General features: G+C 39.5%; 1 protein-coding gene across 2 annotated transcripts in view; it reads left to right on the forward strand.

Moving 5' to 3' along the window:
* Positions 1-19,152, forward strand: part of CAB39L (calcium binding protein 39 like) — a 162,357-nt gene that overhangs the window by 120,872 nt on the left and 22,333 nt on the right. For both annotated transcript variants that reach the window (XM_075532560.1, XM_075532559.1), the window contains one exon: positions 13,520-13,579. In XM_075532560.1, coding sequence (XP_075388675.1) covers positions 13,520-13,579 — 60 coding nt within the window. The remainder of the gene's footprint in view (positions 1-13,519; positions 13,580-19,152) is intronic.

Raw genomic sequence — 19,152 nt, forward strand, 5'->3', positions numbered from 1 at the left:
GAATGACTGATAGAATATTTTGGTTGGACAGTCGTTAATTAAATTAAAGATTGGTTGTGGTTAAATGACTCTGATCAAACTTTCAAATTGTTGATAGAAATGTCTGTTCTGCAGGTGTTTTCACTGCTATTTTCTAAGGCATGATTGGACTTTTGAAGGTAGCTAGGTTGGATTGGTAATGCTGAATGTTTCACAAAGGTGGTGCATGCCATCTTATAACCTATAGGTTGATTTTATACTTAGATTTAGATATCTGACTTTATGAATATATTTGAATATTGGGAAGTCTCTATACTGCCTCATGGAACAGAGCAAGACTCACCTATTTCAGTTTATATTCATGGTCATATTTAAATGCAAGGGTTGAAGATAAGTTAGCAATAGCTACTTTATCTTTGTGCTCTTAGATGTGTTGATCTAATTAAAATTTCCTGTCTAAAATATTGTCTTTCTATTAACAAAAAACAGTTCAGTATGATTTGTATATGATATCAAATAAAGAATATTTAACATTTTTCACATTTTATAGAGAATTAATAGGTCAGATGCTCTTAAGTCAGCATGATGTGATAGCAAGTTGAACTTTATGTTTAAATTTGTAAGTGGTAATTCATGATATGTCTTATAAACAGCTATTTAAAACACATGAAACTGTTGAACTACTGAATATACGATCAGTACTTTTAGCAAGTCATTAGAAAAACTAAGGTAGAGGAGATATCTTATTGTGATAAATTTATAAATTATGTGTTCATAAGAGTTAAAATAATTAAAAACTAACAGATTAAAAAAAATCTCTCTTCCATTGAGACAGTGCTGACTCATAGTGACCCTTCTGTGGGTTTCCAAGACTGTAACTGTTTTTGGGGAGTAGAAAGTCCAGTCTGTCTCCCAAGGAGCTGCTGGTGGTTTCAAATTGCTGAACATGTGAATTGCAGCCCAATGCGTAACCACTACACCATCAGGGCTCCTATTCTTTGTATATCAAGCTATTATTTATGATAAAAAATTACTGTAAAACATAGGAACTGCTATATAAAGCTACATATGTACTGAGTAGCTCTGGGAGGATATATGAAGAACAATAGCAATGATTACTTCCAGGGAGAACTGGGTACTGCTGTGAGAGGGAGAAGTACATCTTTGAATACTAAGAACAGTACATCATTTTGTCAGTGCAATTCTTAGATTTCTTTGTGTGTGTGTGTGTGTGTGTGTGTGTGTGTGTGTGTGTTTCGGGTAATCACTTATCTTTTTCACACACTCATTATCTACTTTATTATTACATGGGAAATGAGTTTCATTGCACTTTACTTTTAGGATGTTCGAGGAAGTTAACAAAATAACTGAAAAAACTGTTCAGAGAGCACATCAGAAAGTAGTGTCTCCAGTTTGAAAACAGAAATACGCACATATAGACATGTAATGAGTGCTATCGCCTTCAAGGTTTTTATTTTAGAAGATCACTCAGTTATTCTTATCTTAGACTCCTTTATTTTGGAATTGGCATCATGGCCTCTGGCATGTTGTTTTTAAATGCTGGCAAATCGTCATCCTCCAAAGGCAGAATAAAAATTTTGGAAAACAGCAAAATGCCATTTGATATCAAGGCTAGTGGATGAAGTGGATTGGGATGATCAAGTTGCTAGAAATGGTTTTGGTACCAATACTTAAAATTATAAAATAAATCGAATATAATTTTCTTCAGTGCCTACCAAACTGGCCCCGAAGACCATTATAAACCAGGAATTCTAAATATATTTTCAGTTGATGATGTAACAACAGCATTGTTGAAAAAATAGTGTTTCAATTTTTTATAGGTGCTTCATATAAACATATCTATTCAGATAAATTTATTTAAAATTGTAACAGCAGTTTAGTTGTCTATTTACACAATCCCAATTTTACCTCTATTTTTTCCGTGGTGAGTATAGATACTTTAACTTAATTATAGTCATGTATAAATTTTTAATTAGAAATATCTTAAGTACCCATTTTAAATATATTTACATATTCATAAGCTAATATTAATATCCTACTTTGTGGGACATGGTTTGAAAGTTGCCCATAACTAGTATGATAACTGTCTCTTTTGAATAGTTTTATAAAGATGCAGAAAGGGTTTGTTATATGGAAACTATAACCACAGACTAAGACTTTACCCAACAGATTCTGAAGAGGTTCCCAGCTCTATAAAAAGTTATATTGGCTCACTAGTCCCAAGGATTGTGAGAGAGTGTCAGGAAGCAGAATCAGTAAAGGTGCAGAGATCACAATGGAGACAAGTAGAAGAGGACATTCTGGCAAAGGGAGGCGTGGTCCACATGGAAGTGAGGCCTGCATGCTATGCCTGAGCAGTGGGGACTGGACTTGCCCTGAACAGAGCCTTGTTAAAGGGGTTTGCAAGGGCTGGACGGTGCCTGGGACATACTCTATAAAGGACGTTAAAATACATCTGGAAACCTGATGAAACCAGAAGCACTGAATTAACAAAACTTCAGTCAGAGAGGATACGATTTAAGGATGATGCCAATATTTGGAAACTACTTAGGGTGGAGCTGGTGGCAGATCTCAGGGCATGCTAACGGACCAGTAGGTGGTTGTTACAGCAGTCTCTGCATGAGGGTGGGCCCTGGGACTGTTCCTCATCTGTTTACACAAGTGGGGCATGCAGGTTCACAAGCAGCATTAAGCTGCTTGAGATAATAGAGGGAAGGTTACATTTCCCCCCAAAGCCTTAGCCATGTGTACAACAAACAAGGAGAGTTGATTGTTGGTTGAAGGAAAGGGAAGCAAATAACACACATGGATCTACCCTCAGTGTTGTCAGATCCCTGGAGTCTTCCACTCACAGGTGACTCGGGATCACAAGAATAACAAGTGCATAGTGAATCCCAGAAAGGGTAAGTCTAGAGTACCTGGTGATAATTCCAGATCAACTATGAAGAGTAGCATTTAATACAAAGATGACTTCATTTCTTCATGAAATGAAGGACTTAACAACTGTTGAGGTACTTTTTATTTTGCAGGTTGTGTCTTTTTTTTACCAATTTATTGGGGCTCATACCATTCTTATCATAATCCATACATACATCCATTGTGTCAACCACTTTTGTTGCCCTTATCATTCTCAAAAGATTTGCTTTCTACTTGAGCCCTTGGTATCAGCTCCTCATTTTTCCCCTTCCTCCCCGCTTCCCCTCCCTCATGAACCTTTGATAATTTATAAATTATTATTATTTTGTCATGTCTTACACCTACTTTTCTGTTGTCTGTCTCCCAGGGAGGGGGCTATATGTAGAACCTTATAATCTGTTCCCCCTTTCAATCCCACCGTCCCTCCACCCTCCTGGTATTGCCACACTCACCATTAGTCCTGAAGTATTCATCTGTCCTGGATTCCCTGTATTTCCAGTTCCTATCTGTTCCAGTGTACATCCTCTGGTCTAGCCAGATTTGTACGGTAGAATTTGGATCATGATAGTGGGGGGGGAGCATTTAAGAACTGAAGGAAAATTGTAAGTTTCATTGTTGCTATACTGCACCCTGACTGGCTTGCCTCCTTCCCATGACCCTTCTGTAAGGGATGTCCAGTTGTCTACAGATGGTCTTTGGGTCCCCACTCCGCACTGCCTCTCATTCTCAATGATATGATTTTTTGTTCTTTGATGCCAGATACCTCATCCCTTCGACACCTTGTGATCAGACAGGCTGGTGTGCTTCTTCCCTGTGGGCTTTGTTGCTTCTGAGCTAGATGGCCGCTTGTTTACCTTCAAGCTTTTAAGACTCCAGACACTAATCTTTTGATAGCTGGGCACCATCAGCTTTCTTCACCACATTTTCTTATGCACACACTTTCTCTCCAGCGATTGTGTTGGGAAGGTGAGCATCATGGAATGCCAGTTTAATAGAACAAAGTATTCTTATATTGAGGGAGAGTGCTTGAGTGGAGGCCCAGTGTCCTTCTGCTACCTTAATACTAAACCTGTAAATATATGCACATAGATCTAGCTCCTCATCGTCATATATAAATATATTTACATATGTGCATGCCTGTATTCAGACCTCTATAAATGCCCTTTGCCTCCCAGTTCTTTCCTTTCTTTCCTTTACTTTCCTCTTGCCCCACTGTCATGCCCAGCCTTCATTTGGGTTTCAGTAATTCCTCTTGGTTCCATTGCCCTTGTTCAAACCCTACCAGGCCTCCTATACCCTCCTTACCATCAATTTTAAGTCATATGTTGTTCCCTTGTCCCTGGGGTTGTTAAAACCCACTTCCTTTCCCCTGCCTCCCTCTCTTGCATGGGCCCCCAGAACCTTCAATCTGTTATTTTCTCCTCCAGGTTGTGTATCCATCCTATCTTGTCTAGATAGACCTGCAAAGATAATAATATGCACAAAAAGCAAGACAGAGCAAAACAAAGAAACAAAAGAAAGCAAAACAACAAGAAAAAACTATGACAAAAAAAAGAAAAGTTTGTAAATAGTTCAACGCCTGTTTGTTGACCTTTAGGAGTATTTTCTGGTCAAGTCTGATGAGGTGACACACTCTGGTGCCAAAGTCTATTTTTGGTATTCCCTGGGAACTTCGTTGCTCTGTTCCTCTTGCTGTTCTGTTGCACACCCATAGTGCTTTTCCTTGATGTGTTGGCGTCAGGTCGGGTACAATTCCCACACTCTTGTCTCCAGTGTTGTCACCTGTAGTGCTATGGGTCAGTGAGGGATGTTGCGTCTCATAGTGGGGCCGGCCATATGGGCCTCTCTGTTCATTGGCTTGGTGGGCCAGGATGTGCTCCATTCTTTCTTCCTCACCCTTCATTTGCTCTTATACTCGGATCAGGGCACTAGCCCCCCTCCCCCAAGGGGAGGCTATTATTTATAGCTCCGCAGGGAAAGAGGGACCAGACTTCAACCTCATGCTCCAAGATGTGAATGCAACATACTGGCATGAACCAGGGAACCAATAGAGAGATCTAAGGGGCCGGCCCCAATCCCAACTACGTGGACATCCCTCACTGCCCCACAGAAGAATTTACTTCAGAGGACAGCACTGAAGCTACAGCTCAGGGAGAGGGACATGTCTGATTAAAGAATTACTTCTAATGAGTGGGTTCCCCTATGCATTTCCTGTATGGTTTAGTCAGCCAATGAGCCACCCCATAAAGAGGGGAAAGTGCTGCTTGTCTTTAGACTAAAGAAGAGAAAACCTCCAAGATTCAATCCTGAGGAAAGGCAGGATCTCAGATGAGCCCCAAAGGTTACATGCTGGTATTATCAGGTTTTCTTCCTCAGAGACACTGGCAAGTCCCACTCAAGTGGCTTTTTGCACGCATATAGGACAGTAAAAGAAACAACAATTTAACAGGCAAACTGTGCTTCAATCATGAAATGGCTATCCTGGAGGTTTCAGGAAGATTTATTTAGGAGTACAACATCAGATTTTATTGGGGTCGGGTGGCAGAACCCCTGTGGCTTGCCTCAGTCCATATCCTGCTTTCCCATTAGCCTCGATTCTTGCATCCTGGTTAGCTCGAAGGTCAGCAGTCAGAGTGGTCTCTAGCTCTACCTGACTCTAACAGTAATTTTCTGTATGCTACCAATATTAGAAACACCAGCTTTCCATGATCATCAAAATGTTTAATGTTAATACAATACAATGAAGACCATAAATAACTTTTCTAACTGGCTAGTTTTAAATATTTTAAGACCGAACTCCACAGTGAGTTTTGATCAGTTTGTTTTGCCATGGTATTATCTGTAAATAGTCTATTCTAAAGAAAAGTTAAAAATTTTCTTATAACTATAATCTCATTCCTTCCCTTTAAGAATCTGCATAACAGAATGATTCAAATTCCATGCCTCCCTGCCACCTAATTAGCTTTGTCTTGAGAAAATTACTTAACCTTTGAGTTTCACTATTACCTCTGTAAAATGAAGAAAATATTATCTGCTTTGCAGAGTTGTTGTGAATATTAGAAATCACGTATTTAAAGTATTAGCACAGAGCTTACTGTGCTTGCTGTACGTCCTCAGTATGTACTGTTACTCCTACTTATGGTGGTCTCTGTAACTGAGTATGCCTGTGTAGCTCCACCCAAAGTTTCTTTGAAGTTCCGCATAATTTGACAACAATGTCAGTATCAGGTGTTTTTCAGGCTATGCAAACTTTAACTGTGTCCAAACAGAATGATAAGAAGGTGGGAAAATTAGGCAATTTTTTTTATTTTAAAGTTTGTTTTTAACAGTTTTATTGGCATGTCATCCACCTATTATAAAATTCAGTAGTTCAACCATTGCAAAGAGAGTTGTATACTCTTTATCGCAATCGATTTTAGAGTATTTTCTTTTTCATGGTACTCATTATTATAATTTTTCTTTCAATCTTGACAAAAAAATATACACCAAAAAAGTCTCCAAGGCAACAACTTCTACATGTATAATTCGGTGCCATTAATTGTACTGCTTGTGTTGTAAAATTCCTAGTGGTATCGCTTTCCAAATTGTTCCACCCCCATTAACATGAACTCGGTGCTCCCTAAGCAGAGCAAAAACTCTTCCTCCTCCACCCATGATAACCACAGGTCAAGTTCTGTTTCTTTACTTAGTTATTTATTTTAGTAGTTTTCTTGATAGAATATTCATATATACACTTCCGTAGTTAAATCGCTTTTTAAAAGAGTACTATATATCATCACAATTGGTTCTAATGCTCCCCCTCCCACATTCATTGATTGCTTCCCAGTTCCCTTCCCTCACCCCTACCCTGTTCCTGATAAACCAGTCCGTCACTTATTGTCTCTGTGCTTCCACTCCTGTGAGGCAACCCTCAAAGGGGTCGTGACCCACAGGTTGAGAACCGCTGCCATAGGCCTTGTTGAAACCATAGACTATGGTGATGGCTTTGACTTACTTGGAGAAAGAAATGTGGCTCAAACTGTCCCATTAATGCACTGTTACTTTGAAGCACGGGACACCATTCTCCTCCAGGTCTTCTGCATGCAGAGAATTAGCACCAGTATCTCCACATGCAGAGACGGTCACATGTAGATCCTTGTAATCGGTTCTCCCTTTCCAACCCACTCACCTTCTACTCTCCCAGTATCGCCCCTCATACCCCTGGTCCTGAGGGTATCCTCCACCCTGGATTCCTTGTGCCTCCAGCTCCCATCTGCACCAGTGTACAACCTCTGCTCTATCCAGTCTTGCAAGGTAGAATTCGGATCATGGTAGTTGGGGAGGAGCAAGCATCCAGGATCTGGGGTAAAGCTGTATTCTTCGTCAGTGCTACATCGCACCCTGACTGACTCATCTCCTCCCCTAGACCCCTCTGTGAGGGGATCTCCAGTGGCCGACAAATGGGCTTTGGGTCTCCACTCTGCACTTTCCCCTTCATTCACTATGGTAAGATTTTTTTTTTGTTCTGATGATGCCTTATACCTGATCCTTTCAACATCTCGTGATCGCACAGGCTGGTGTGCTTCTTCCATGTGGGCTTTGTTGCTTCTGAGCTAGATGGCCGCTTGTTCACCTTCAAGCCTTTAAGACCCCAGACACTATCTCTTTTGATAGCCGGGCACCATCAGCTTTCTTCGCCACATTTGCTTATGCACCCATTTGTCCTCCGCGATCGTATCATGGAGGTGTACAGCCAGTGATACAATTTTTGTTCTTTGATGCCTGATAACTGATCCCTTTGGGACCACATGATCACACAGGCTGGTGTTTTCTTCCATGTGGGCTTTGTTGCTTCTGAGCTAGATGGCCGCTTGTTTATCTTCAAGCCTTTAAGACCTCACACACTATCTCTTTTGATAGCCGGGCACCATCAGCTTTCTTCACCACATTTCCTTGTTTACCCGCTTTGGCTTCAGCAGTTGTGTCGGGAGGGTGAGCATCATTGAATGCCAATTTAATAGAAGAAAGTATTCATGCATTGAGGGAGTGCTTGAGTAGAGGCCCAAGGTCCTTCCGCCACCTTAATACTATACCTATAAATATAGACACATAGATCTATTTCCCCATCCTCTTATATATATTTGCATGTACATGTCTTTGTGTAGACCTCTATAAATGCCCTTTGCCTCTTAGCTCTTTCCTCTATTTCCCTTGACTTTCCTCCTGCCCCACTATCATGCTCCATCCCCACCTGGGTTATAGCTATACCTCTTCTTTACATAACCTTACCCTTGATCATTCCCTACCAGGCCCATACTGCTTATTTTTGATAAGCAGTGATCCTTATGGCGTCTTCCCTTCTTTTATTGAAGAGTTTATGTTTTTGTCCTTGTTCCAGTTCTTGAAGGTTTTGTGTTAGGGTTTTGATTTTGAATTTCTCCTCCTTTTTCATGTGTGTTGATTGCTATAAACTGGCCTATGATTGCTGCTTTTAGAGTACCCCCAAAATTTTTGATATATTGTGTTGCTGTTCTTATTTGTCTCAAGGAATTTTAAAAAAATTTATGCCTCTCTTTACTTCATTTACCAGTTATTTTTTAGTATTATATTGTTTAATGTCAAGGTGAGTTTCTTTATGTTCTTTTTCATTTTATTGTTGATTTCTAATTTTATAGTACTGTGGTCTGAGAAGATAGATTGTACAACCTCAATTTTTCTGAATTTGTTGAGGCATACTTTTTGTTTTAGGATGTGGTCTATTCTTAAGAATGTTCCATGTGTTTTGAAGAAGAATGTTTTTTATTGGATGGAGCATTCTGTATACTATGAGGTTGATTTTGTTGATTGTGTTGTTGAGGTTTTTTGAGTCTTTATTGAGGTTTTTTTCCCCTTGATGTTCTGTCTTTACTTACAGTGACAAATTGGAGTCTCATTATTATTGTGTAGGTGTCTATATCCCTTTCAAATCTGTAAGGATTTGATTGATATATTTTGAGGGTCTTTTACTGGGTGCATATATGTTTATTATAGTTATATCTTCTTGACCTATTGTTCCCTTGGTCATTATGTATTGTCCCTTCTTGTCTCTTATTATTTTACTTGCCTTAAAGTTTATTTTTTCAGAGATTAATGTTGCTACCTATGCTTTCTTTTGGTTGCTGCTTGCTTGGTATGCTTTTGTCCGGCCTCTGATTTTTACTCTGCTTGTGTCTGTATTTGTGTTGTGTGTTTCTTGTAGGCAGCATATTGATGGATTTTGTGTATTATCCATTGTGCTACTCTCTGTCTTTTTACTGGTTCATTTAGTCCATTAACCTTCAGTAAGATTATTGATATGTGTGTTTCTCGTTCTTTGGGAAAATAATGTGTAGCCAATGACAAACCTCTCTAGGTAGCTGACATGAGCAAAAGAAACTACATATTGAAAGTAACCAACTAAGATAAATGCTTAGTCATTTTGTTTGTACAAGTAAACAAGCTCCAGATGCCCACTGGTAAAATTGATTAGAACTACCAGAAAAGGCTAACTATGCAATAATGATGACAGCAAAGTTGTTTACTTTAGTGTATAAAACCTACCGGATGAACCGATCTCGGGGATCTACGTGTAACGTCCTCTCTGGGGGATGGGCAATGGGAAGGTGGGTGAGGGGAGATGCCTGGCAGTGTAAGATAAGATAAAATAATAATTTATAAACTATTAAGGGTTCATGGGGGAGGGAGGAGTGGGAAGGGAGAGGGAGGGAAAAAAAGGAAAATGAGCTGATTCCAGGAACCCAAGTGGAAGGCGAATTTTGAGAATGACGAGGGCAACCAATGTATAAGGGTGCTTTACTCAATTGATGTATGTATGGATTGTGATAAGACTTGTACGAGCCCCAATAAAATGATTTGTTAAATTTAAAAAAAAAACCCTACCAGTGACAGACGAGGTCAGAGCTCCTTCAATGCAAAGAGGACACCATATCACTCTGAGCTCTCCACCGGTATTTCCTGATGTGTGTGACTGTGCATTCCTCAAATTATGCTAAAGTGCATCATTATGTTCATTATAAGTATGCTAGTCATCCGATTTGTTACTTCCTTGATGAATAAACATGTGAATTTAGCATCATGACATGTCTCTGGACTTAGTCCTTTTGCATGCTTGAGACAGCAGCACTCCTGCCAAGGGGTTGTGCTGCACAACTGCCATGGTCTGTATGCAGGACACATGGCCCTGAGAACGCAATCCTCACACTCCAGGTTGACAAGTGGCTAGCAGGTGGAAGGAATAAGAGAGTGCAGCTAGCCACGCTGTGCAACATATGAAGAAACCCACTTTCTGAACTGCTGCAGCAAAAAAAAATCCTTGATAGACTCCCAGGGTATATTTCTACAAGATTTGAGAAGTGGGTGCCTGAAAAACCAAACCAAACCAAACTTATTGCCATCAAGTTAGATACTGATATAAAGTTTATTGTGCCAACCTGGCCGATAAGCACATGTGGGATTAATTGAAGGGTGGAGAGATAAATGGCTCAGTGAGTCTCGCCTTTCTAGTTCTCGGGTCTTTTGCTTTGTGATGGTCGGACCAGGGTGCAGCTGCTGTAGCCAGTTCCCTGCTTCAGCTGGCAAGGCTCACTTCCTGCAAGACTTCCTCAAGGAGAAGCCGCATGGACCTACCCTGATGCAGCCTTGGGTGCTGGAACAGCCATGTGGAGATAGATCCCTGCCAGCACTGAGATGCTTACACATTCACTGACTCGGCTTTCCTCCTGCAGTCAGTGTGATTGCATGTGTTTTGTGAGATGGAGGAGGACTTTGTGGATTGGTGTCAGACATATGGGTTAATGGTGAACTTGTGGGCTTGGGCAGCACTGGGTTGGGATGTTTTCTTGATGTGCACTTAACTTTTATATAAAACTCCCTCTTATACATGAGTTTCTGTGTATTTTTTTTCTGTAAAGTACCCAGACTAACACAGATACTCATAATGAGTCTATTGGACACAAACTATAATTCTTTAAGAATGTAGAAAGCTCCATCTTTCTCCTAAGGAGCAACTGGTGGTACCTGAGTATCTTTTAGAACAGACAAAGAGCTATAAAACTTCCGTACTCTCTCAGGGGGTCCCTAGATATAGAAGTTAGTTTACATTGAGGTTTTGAACTGTCCAGGAATGGATACCCTGTAGAGCAGCAGTTCTCAACCTGTGGGTCACGACCCCTTTGGGGTCAAGGGACCCTTTCACAGGGGTTGCCAGATTCATAACAGTAGCAAAATGACAGTTAAGAAGTTGCAATGAAATAATGTTATGGTCAGTGGTCACCACAACAGGAGGAACCGTGTTAAAGGGTAGCAGCGTTAGAAAGGTTGAGAACCGCTGCTGTAGAGGTTTTGTTTGTTTTCATTTTCAAACTCAAGTTCCAATGTAGCATTGGAAAAAAGCCCCAATTTTGATCAATAGGATCCATGGTTAATCAAGTTGTATGGTAATAAGTAATGGGATTAATTGCCAGTCTCTTTATTTTTGAACTTGAAAATTACAGTGTAAAATGCTTTAAATATTTTCCTTGTTATTCAAAGAGAAATAAATGGGTTTTGCTATTACTGCTGCTGCTTTTTTTGCTCTGTGAGGTGTTATTTATCATTTATATATTTTAGGAAACTTTAATTAAATTTGTATTAAGTTATAAGAATTTCTTTTGGAAAAACTTAAATTCCTGTTATATTTGTAATTAAATTCTGCCTGGTACATGGGGAAGGAAGGTAGTTCACCTCTAAGTGTATAAAGATCTTTTAAGCATATAAAAGGAATTAGATGAAACTTGTTTTCTTTCATCAGGAAGGTGAAGTAAGGATATAACACAGGTGAATTGAGCATAGTTAAATGTTCTTTCATGCTTTGCTTAGGTTTCTTATGAGTTTATAGCTGCAACAAGATACTTGTCTTCAACTGTACAAGAATTTGGTGTGCTGCTTCGTAACATGCACAATGCCTGTAACCCGAGAGCGTAACCTTACTTTGGATGATGGTGTTAAATGAACATATTCATTCCTGTGCTTCCCAGTGCCCTCCATACCTCAGTTTCAAACCTCGTAAACAAAAAGGCTTAATGTTAAAAACGTCAGACTCTGTTAAATTAACTTATGAGGTACAATTCTAGGTCATTCAGAATTGTTTTTTTAATTGATTTGTCCTCAAAGGCATTTTAAGAGTATAGTAAACTTTATCTGAATATTTATTATATCACTATCAAGATATAGTATGGCTTGAAGAACTATATTATAAGCTCATCTCTTAGATACCATTTATTTCACAAGTTAAATTATTTCTATCATATCTCTAATAATGGTAAGAGTTTAAAACACTAGGTTGATTTTTACATTTGTTTTAATATGAACCAAATTTGTATTCTTGTGGTAATGGAAATAATTTTCTGACATAAATAAAAATAATTCATTTGAAACTTTTATACATTTTAAAGTCATAGATTTATAAAACCTTGGAAATAATAGATCTATAAAATATATGAATTAAATTAAATAAAGGAAAGAGCTAGGAGGCAAAGGGCATTTATAGAGGTCTAAATAAAGGCATGTATATATGCAAATATATATATGAGGATGAGGAAATAGATCTATGTGCATATATTTGTAGGTTTAGTATTAAGGTAGCAGATGGACATTGGACCTCCACTCAAGTACTCCCTCAATCCAAGAACACTTTCTTCTATTAAATTGGCATTGTATGATGCTCACCTTCCCGATACAACCACTTATTTACTAAAACAGGTATATAAGCAAATGTGGTAAAGAAAGCTGATGGTGCCCGCCTATCAAAAGATAAAGTCTTAAAAACTTGAAGGTAAACCAGTGGCCATCTAGCTCAGAAACAACAAAGCCCACATGGAAAAAGCACACCAGCCTGTCCAATCACAAGGTGTCAAAGGGATCAGATATCAGGCATTATCAGAACAAAAAATCTTATAGCGAATGAGGAGAGGAAATGCAGAGTGGAGACCCAAAGCCCATTTGTAGGCCACTGGACATCCCCTTACAGAAGGGTCTCAAGGTTGCGATGTAGTAGTGATGAAACATACAACTTTCCTTTAGTTGCTAAATGCTTCCTTCCCCCCCCCACTATTATGATTCTAATTTTACCTTACAAATCTGGCTAGACCAGAGGATGTACACTGGTTCAGATAGAAATTGGAAACACAGGGAATCCAGGGCAGATGATTCCTTCAGGACTAGTGGTGAGAGAGGCAATACCGGGAGGGTGGAGGGAGGTTGTGGTGGAAAGGGGGAATTGATTACAAGGATCTACATATAACCTCCTCCCTAGGAGATGGACAACAGAAGAGTGGGTGAAGGGAGACACTGGACAGTGTAAGATATGACAAAATAATAATCTATAAATTATCAAGTGCTCATGAAGGATGGGGGAAAGGGAAGGGAGGGGGGGAAATTGAACTGATGCCGGAAGCTTAAGTGGAGAATGATGAGGGCAATGAATGTACAGATGTGCTTTACACAATAGATGTATATATGGATTGTGATGAGTTGTATGAGCCCCTAGTAAAACCATTTTAAAAATGTATGAATTATAATAATTTTGTTCCCTTTGTTCTTTCTCTAGGATTTATTAACCAGGCATAAAGTGTTGGTAGCAGACTTCTTAGAACAAAATTATGATGTTGTAAGTAGAAATCATTTTAAAGAATTTACCTAATTTTTTCCTCTTCCTCTTAAACCTATGACTACTTAATCCTAGTATCCATGTGGAAACCAACCGTATACTTAATTCACGTATTTACTTTGAAGCCAGGCCATCAGGGAGCTTTAAAGAAAACTGAGGATGTCAGGAGGTCAAGAGTTTCTCGTTTTTTCTTGTGCTCTGGAGCTCCAAGAAACAAATGGACCCTTCTTGCTTTGATTTTTAATTAAGAGTGCTCCTGTTCCTTTAGGCCTCGGTGGTGCATTGTGCAAGTGCTTGACTGCTAAGTGGACCCCCAGCCATCCCAAGGCAAAGTGTAACAGTCGCCTTCCATACAATGTACAGCCTTGGAAGCCTTGCGGGCCAGCTCTGCTTTTCCTTAAAGGGTCACTAGGAGTCAGAATGGACTTGGTAGCAACCGGCTAGGGATTTTTTTATTTTGTTATTTTTTAAATAGACTATTGAGAGGCAGTGAGTAAATCTAAATGACGATCGCTTTACCCTTGTTAAATTATTTTACTTAGTTGATACTTAGTTTTATCTGATAGTAAAACTATCAAACTATTTCTCATCTCTAATAATAAATCCAGGCACCCCTGGGTGGCACAAAGAGTTAAGTGCTGGGATAATCCAAAGGTTGGTAGTTCAAACACACCCAGGTCTTGGAAGATAGACCTGGCAATGCCCTCCCCAAACTCTTTATATTTATATCTATATATACAATGTATTTTGGATGACTTCGTGCTTCCCAACTATATATACATACAATATATTGGGATAGAATCGGGCACAACATAGGCATATGGTAATATGCTTATGTAATGTTAACAGATACAAGGGGTGTATAATAGCTCATGACCAAATTTGGCATCCTCAGCTACTAATGTTTCCTATGGAGTGAGTGAAGTAAAAGTGCTATAATGTTTCAGATTCAGTGATAATATGCAAATAATTTGAGAGACTCAACTCTTTCCCTTCAGATCCTATTTACCTATTGTATCTTTGTATCTAAATGTGACTTATGTAAATTAGTAATTTAGATTAATTCCGCAGACACAGCCTACAGTGACATGAACACTACTTTGAGAAGTCCTGCTCCTTCAAACGTGTTATAGCTCTTCCATATCCTGTTTCTTTATCAGTAAAACATGAAGCTGAAACATGTGATGAATGAGTATAAAACAATGAAACGGTCATCTTGGAGATTATACCTTATACCTATATTTGCATTTGATTGTTACAATTAAAATTTACATTTGTCAAGGTAAATTTTATGAGTCACAAAATCATCATATACCATGACAATTAAAAATCATTTAAGAGTACAATTACCTTGACTATTATAATTGAAATGTACCCGATACCAGGATAAGCAGAAAGGTGTTGCTTTTCTAATGGAAACTTTAATTTTGAAACATGGAAATGTGAAGCTATTGTTTCTTGACATTTCCTTCATCTAGGCCTATACAATTCTGAAGGTGGTGTTTCTATCTCTCCAACCCTTCTCCAAAGAATTCAGCACTCTTCGAGTGAAAGCACAGCAAAACGACAGTTATGGCATCCTCAAGGAATTCAAATCATGTTCCCTTTAAATGTTCTTTGCACTACGCTACTCAACAAAATCTGAAAGGACAATTTCAAGGCTGTAGGCTAAGGTTTACCCATCAAAATACTCACAGGACATCCCGTGCTACCCTTGAATGAGCAGGTACATTCTCATGATGGGGAAATTTTTCTTGGCACGATGTTTTTGATTTTTTATTAAACAGTGCAGTTTTCAGTTTTCTTAAAACATCTTTATAATAAGCCTGTGATAGTCCTGTGTCCTTCAAGAGTACTCCTTTGGTTTGTCTTAAAACAAGGAACCATTTAAGTCAGTTAATATCTAAGTCTTTATGGAAGAAGTACATCAGCTTGTATGATCCAAGGATTATAAATAATAAAATGCAAGATTGTAGGAGGGAATAATATTGGAGCTTAAATTTTTAGCATCAAGTTTGCACAAGGCTATGGATGACAGTGAAAGCCTAAATCCATTTGTGGGGTTCCCATGTAGATTAAACCTCTGGTGAATGCCCTCTGACTACCAACCAGGGATGTGCATAGCCTGTTAGCAGGCAAAGTGCATTGAAAGTAGACTAATGCAGATGTACTTAGGTTAAATTTAACACCTTATTCTTTGTTCTTCCTTTTGACCCATTTTTAATATGGTCTAGTTTTTAATGTTTTCTGCTTTCTTTTAAATTGCACTTTTTCTCTTGTTATTACTGTTGGAATTTCCTTTTGTGTGTGTGTTTTTCTTTTTAAAAAAAGTTTATTGGGGGCTTTTATAGCTCTTAACACAATCTGTACAAAGATGCATGTGTCGAGCACATTTATACATATATTGCCATCATCATCTTCAAAAGACTTTCTATTTGAGCCCTTCGTATCAGCTCCTCTTTTTGCATCCGTCCGCCACCATCCCTCTCTCATGATCCCTTGATAATTTAAAATTTATATTTTCCATGTCTTACACCAACTGCTGTCTCCCTTCACCCACTTTTCTGTCATTCATCTCCCTGGAGGGGGGATTATATGTCAATTATTTGGTTCCCCTTTCCCCCCCCCTCACCTCTGGATATCACTACTCTCATTTATTGGTCCTGCGAGGCTTATCTGTCCTGGATTGCCTGCGTTGCCAGCTTTTATCTGTGCCAGTGTACATGCTCTCGTCTAGCCGGATTTGTAAGGTAGAATTGGGGTCATGATAGTGGGGTGGGGAGTAAGGGATGCATTAAAGAACTAGAGGAAAGTTGTATGTTTCCTTGGTGCCGAGTACCATCAGCTTTCTTCACCACTTTTGGTTATGCACCCATTTTTTTTCCAGCGATTGTGTCAGGAAGGTGAGCATCACAGAATGGAGGGTTATGAGAACAAACTGTTCCTGTGTTGAGGGAGTAGTAGAGTCCCAGTGTCTGTCTGCTGCCTTAATACTTAGCATATAAATCCTTTTTCCTGTGTGTGTTTTTCTTTATTTGAAACCCACGATAGGTAAATCTATAGAGACAGGAACTGAATTAATAGTTTCTTAGTGTTATGGCAAGGGAAGTTAGAGGGAAATGAGATAATAATGAATATAAGAAAAGAAGAAAATGTTTTTAAATGAATTTTTGTGATAGTAAAACTCTTTTTACTATTTTTAAATTATTATATGTAGATTATATGACAATAAGGGTGTTAAAAAATTTCAAAGAAAAGCATAACCCGTTAGGATCCCAAACAATCATATCCTTCTAAAAAGACTGTAGTGCTTTGAATTTAAATAACCCATCATCTCCCCTTGAAAACCATGGTTTTGTTTTTATATTTGTATTTAATTTTTAATATTTATATTTATATACACTTACATTTTTTTTACTCTGATTCCCTCTCAGTAATTACTGTCCACATACACAGCTTGCTCTCACCATACACATTTGCACACATATACCTTACCTCTAGTGTTCTGACGACCTGGATTGTTTTCTACCTTTTAGTTCCTGAACTCTTTTGCCTTTATCCCTGTGCAAGGCTTGCTCTTCCTTCCTTCGTGTCTCGGAGAGTCTGGGTACTGGTGTGAAATACAGGCCTAGATCATGATTGGGAACCACATTAGGAAATGAGTGGACCACAAGCCCCAGTGGCCGCCAGCTTCTTTTGGGGTGGAAAGGGCTCCAGAGAGAAACCACTGGGATTAGTGTGGCCATCAAACAGTAGAAGTCCCTTCATTCCTGCCATTTATTCATCTAGAAGTTTGACAGCTGGGATGATTTGTGTAAATCATTCCTAAGTGAAGCTCGAATGTTTTTGGCCTTTTCCCAATCCTTTGTGGAGTCGGGATATTTTTAGGTGCCATCAAGCTAGTTTCTGATTTGTGGCGGTGTTATGTACTCAGCCCTGCCTGGTTGGCACCACCATCACTGTGGTTCCCATGGTTGAGCTACAGTTGCTGCCAGCGGGGGTCTTCTGCTTCACAGATCCTCTGGTCTACCAGAGACCGGGCCCTCTTGATCCAAAGTACTGTCAACAAAGTCTCCTCATCTTTGCTTCTGAGCAGATTCTAGCTCTATCTGTCCTCGGGCAGTCAATGGTATAATTCATAATCTTTGCTAACACTAGAATTCAAAAGCACCAATTCTTCTGCAGTCAGTATTCATTGTCTAGCTTTGACATGTATATGAGGTCATTGAAAATGCCATGACTTCATCAAAGAACAAAAAATCATATCATTGGCTACACATCTCCATGATACGATCATGGAGGACAAATGGGTGCATAAGCAAATGTGGCGAAGAAAGCTGATGGTGCCCGGCTATCAAAAGAGATAGTGTCTGGGGTCTTAAAGGCTTGAAGGTGAACAAGCGGCCATCTAGCTGAGAAGCAACAAGGCCCACATGGAAGAAGCACACCAGCCTGTGCGATCACGCGGTGCCAAAGGGATCAGGTATAAGGCATTATCACACACACACACAAAAAAATCTTACCATAGTGAATGAAGGGGAAAGTGCAGAGTGGAGACCCAAAGCCCATTTGTCAGCTGCTGAAGATCCCCTCACAGAGGGGTGTAGGGGAGGAGATGAGTCAGTCAGGGTGCGATGTAGCACCGATAAAGAATACAGCTTTCCTCCAGTTCCTAAATGCTTCCTCCCCTCCAATTGCCATGATCCTAATTCTACCTTGCAAATCTGGATAGAGCAGAGGTTGTACACTGGTGCAGATAGGAGCTGGAGGCACAGGGAATCCAGGGCGGATGATACCTTCAGGACCAGGGGTATGAGGGGCGATACTGGGAGAGCGTAGGGTGAGTGGATTGGAAAGGGGGAACTGATTATAAGGATCTACATGTGACCTCTTCCCTGGGGAATGGACAACAGATAAGGGGGTGAAGGGAGACGCAGGACAGGACAAGATATGACAAAATCATAATTTAGAAATTATCAAGGGCTTATGAGGGAGGGGAAGGGAGGGGGGAAAAAAGAGGACCTGATGCAAAGGGCTTAACTGGAGAGCAAATGCTTTGAAAATTATTAGGGCAAAGAATGTACAGATGTGCTTTATACAATTGATGTATGTATATGTATGGATTGTGATAAGAGTTGTATGAGCCCCTAATAAAATGTTTAAAAAAAGAAGAAGAAAATGCCATGACTTAGGTCCAGTGCCCCTTAGTCCTGGAATCAGCTATCACAAAGAAAAAAACCAACAACAAACAAATGTTTTAAGTGCAATACAACTCACAGGAACCCTAAAGAACAGAATAGAACTGCTTATGGGATTCCCATTGTTGTGATGTATGGTAGCAGACTGCCACATCTTTCTCCACAGAATGACTTGTAAGTTCAAACTGCCAACCCTTTGCCTACTGGCTGAATGCTTTAACCAGTGTGCCACCAGATGGCCTTTCATAGTTACCACCAAGGCTACTAAATGAACAGATTTAAAATGCCAGAATAGATTTTCAAAATGAACAGGGAGCTCCCGAGGGAGTGCAAAGGACAGACTTTGGGGCCAAAGCGTAGCACCCATCGGACTCG

Source organism: Tenrec ecaudatus, chromosome 15, assembly GCF_050624435.1.
Source record: "Tenrec ecaudatus isolate mTenEca1 chromosome 15, mTenEca1.hap1, whole genome shotgun sequence".
In the NCBI taxonomy this organism is placed as follows: domain Eukaryota; kingdom Metazoa; phylum Chordata; class Mammalia; order Afrosoricida; family Tenrecidae; genus Tenrec; species Tenrec ecaudatus.